The 2033-nt window shown below is 37.4% G+C and overlaps 1 protein-coding gene across 1 annotated transcript in view; it reads left to right on the top strand.

The window, feature by feature from the left end:
• Positions 1-2033, top strand: part of LOC107569179 (kinetochore protein NDC80 homolog) — a 12969-nt gene that overhangs the window by 3231 nt on the left and 7705 nt on the right. Inside the window, exons 4-5 of the mRNA XM_016255188.1 lie at positions 507-633; positions 1449-1621. Of these exons, the coding sequence (XP_016110674.1) occupies positions 507-633; positions 1449-1621 (300 nt within the window). The remainder of the gene's footprint in view (positions 1-506; positions 634-1448; positions 1622-2033) is intronic.

Raw genomic sequence — 2033 nt, 5'->3', positions numbered from 1 at the left:
CTCGCTCTCGCTCTCTCTCTCTCTCTCTCTCTCTCTCTCTCTCTCTCGCTCTCTCTCTCTCAATGCATTGCTGTTCTGTTGTAAGTGATCTTAAAGATTCCTAAATGCATCTACTTCTGGAAGGCCAAATAAAGTGCTTTTGCTTTCGCCTAGAATCACACAGTGTCTCCCTGACATGCTGCTTCAACACTAACTGCAGTTACTGAAACCACGCCTTCTTTCTTTGCGTGCACATTTGGGCGCATTATGCAAATATTCCCACATAGTGAGGTAGATATGTGGGGGCGTGTTAGAACGAGCCGTTTTAGGGGGGCGTGGCAGAGTCTTAACTTTGATAAAGAATATCTCTTTGGTTTTGAGACTTTAGTCTTTGCAACTTCAGGGATCTTATCTATGCACAATCAGCTTGTAACACTCCAAAGAGAAAGGAAAACTTGAAATCGCATCATATGACCCCTTTAATTAGTTAATCGTGTATGTCTTCACTTCTCTGTTCCTCACCACAGAGGCATCGGGCCAGGTGGCCAGAGGAACAGCATGTTTGGGGCTTACGGGGGCCCAGAGAAGATGAAGGACCCAAGACCCCTACATGACAAAGCTTTTGTCCAACAGTGTATCAAGCAGCTTTGTGAAGTATGAAATTGTGTACATTTAAGAATATTGCAGGGTTATTATTTTAATGTATCTCTTTTTTTTTTACTGGATGTGAATTGGCCAAATTTACCTTGAAATTTGAAAGCTTCAAATTGTATAGATGCACTTATCAACCTTATTCTTCAACGTGGAAATAAGCCTATGGGCGAGACTTCCTGTTCATTAGCCGCTATAGGGAAATAACGAGAAGAATAACAACGTGCAGTAAACAGTAAAACTGTTTGTACTACAAACCAGTGTTCATAATTAAGATAATACATTAAAATAATAAGGTAAGACACACCAATTTGCAATGTCAAGCAGCCAAATGAGCTGTTTTGTTCAGCTAAAAATAGCTGGACACAGATGACACCGGAAGCCAGTCCCATAAAAAGGACAAATGGCCGCTTCCACTCTTATGACAAGAATAACGTGGATAAATTCTTTAAATAATAATAAAAAAAACTATATTGACTAAAAACCCAACAAAATGTCTAAAATTTTAACTAATATATATAAAAAAAAATCTAATTCAAAAATGAACAAAAACTGTAATAGTATATTAATGCTAATAACACCGCTATAGAAGGTTTATGGGAGTTTCACAGGGCTTTCACCATAAATTGATTTTTAAACATAGTAAGCATAAATTGCTCTGGTTATTTTCAGCTCTAAATGTATACATTTCAGTTAGAAAATTATCTTTTATTAGGCAGTCAAAAAAACTATCCTGTAATCATGAGCAGCAAGAAAAATCTAAAATTAATTGGACCAAAACCCTGGTTACGATGAGTATGTTTTCTCGTTATTTCTAGTTCCTGGTGGAGCGAGGCTTTCCAGGCAGCGTCACAGTGAAGTCTCTCCAGTCTCCATCCACAAAAGAGTTTTTAAAGATATTTGAATTCATCTACACTTTACTGGAACCATCCTTTCAGATGCCCACTGCCAAAGTAGAGGAGGAGATCCCAAAAATGCTCAAAGATCTGGGGTACTGACAATATGAAAGAACAAAGCACAACTATATTAATGCATTAATACAGGGGTGTCAAACTCATTTAAGGTTGAGGGCCGGATCGGAGAAAATGTCCCCTTGTGCGGGCCGAATTACCTTTTGTTAAACCCTAGTTTGCTCACAATTACATTAATATTAACCATACAAACTACAATATAATAAAATAAAAGAAAATCTAGGACAACTTTTTTTTAAAGATGATGCTTGGTTATTTTAGGGGTGTGCAATATTGACACAAAATGTCTTATTTATTTTTTTTGATAGTGATAATTACCATATTTTGCGGAGTGTGTTTTTGAGATAGCACCTTGGTTGGTTTAAGCCCGTCATGGATAAATAAATTACACTAAAGCCGCCAGTAGGTGGCAGCAAGTCTCCGTCTTAATGA

Source organism: Sinocyclocheilus grahami, unplaced genomic scaffold (assembly GCF_001515645.1).
Source record: "Sinocyclocheilus grahami isolate Dianchi unplaced genomic scaffold, SAMN03320097.WGS_v1.1 scaffold1321.1, whole genome shotgun sequence".
NCBI classification, from domain to species: domain Eukaryota; kingdom Metazoa; phylum Chordata; class Actinopteri; order Cypriniformes; family Cyprinidae; genus Sinocyclocheilus; species Sinocyclocheilus grahami.
Note: the sequence above shows the minus strand (reverse complement) of the source record. Positions and strands in the feature narration are given on the sequence as shown.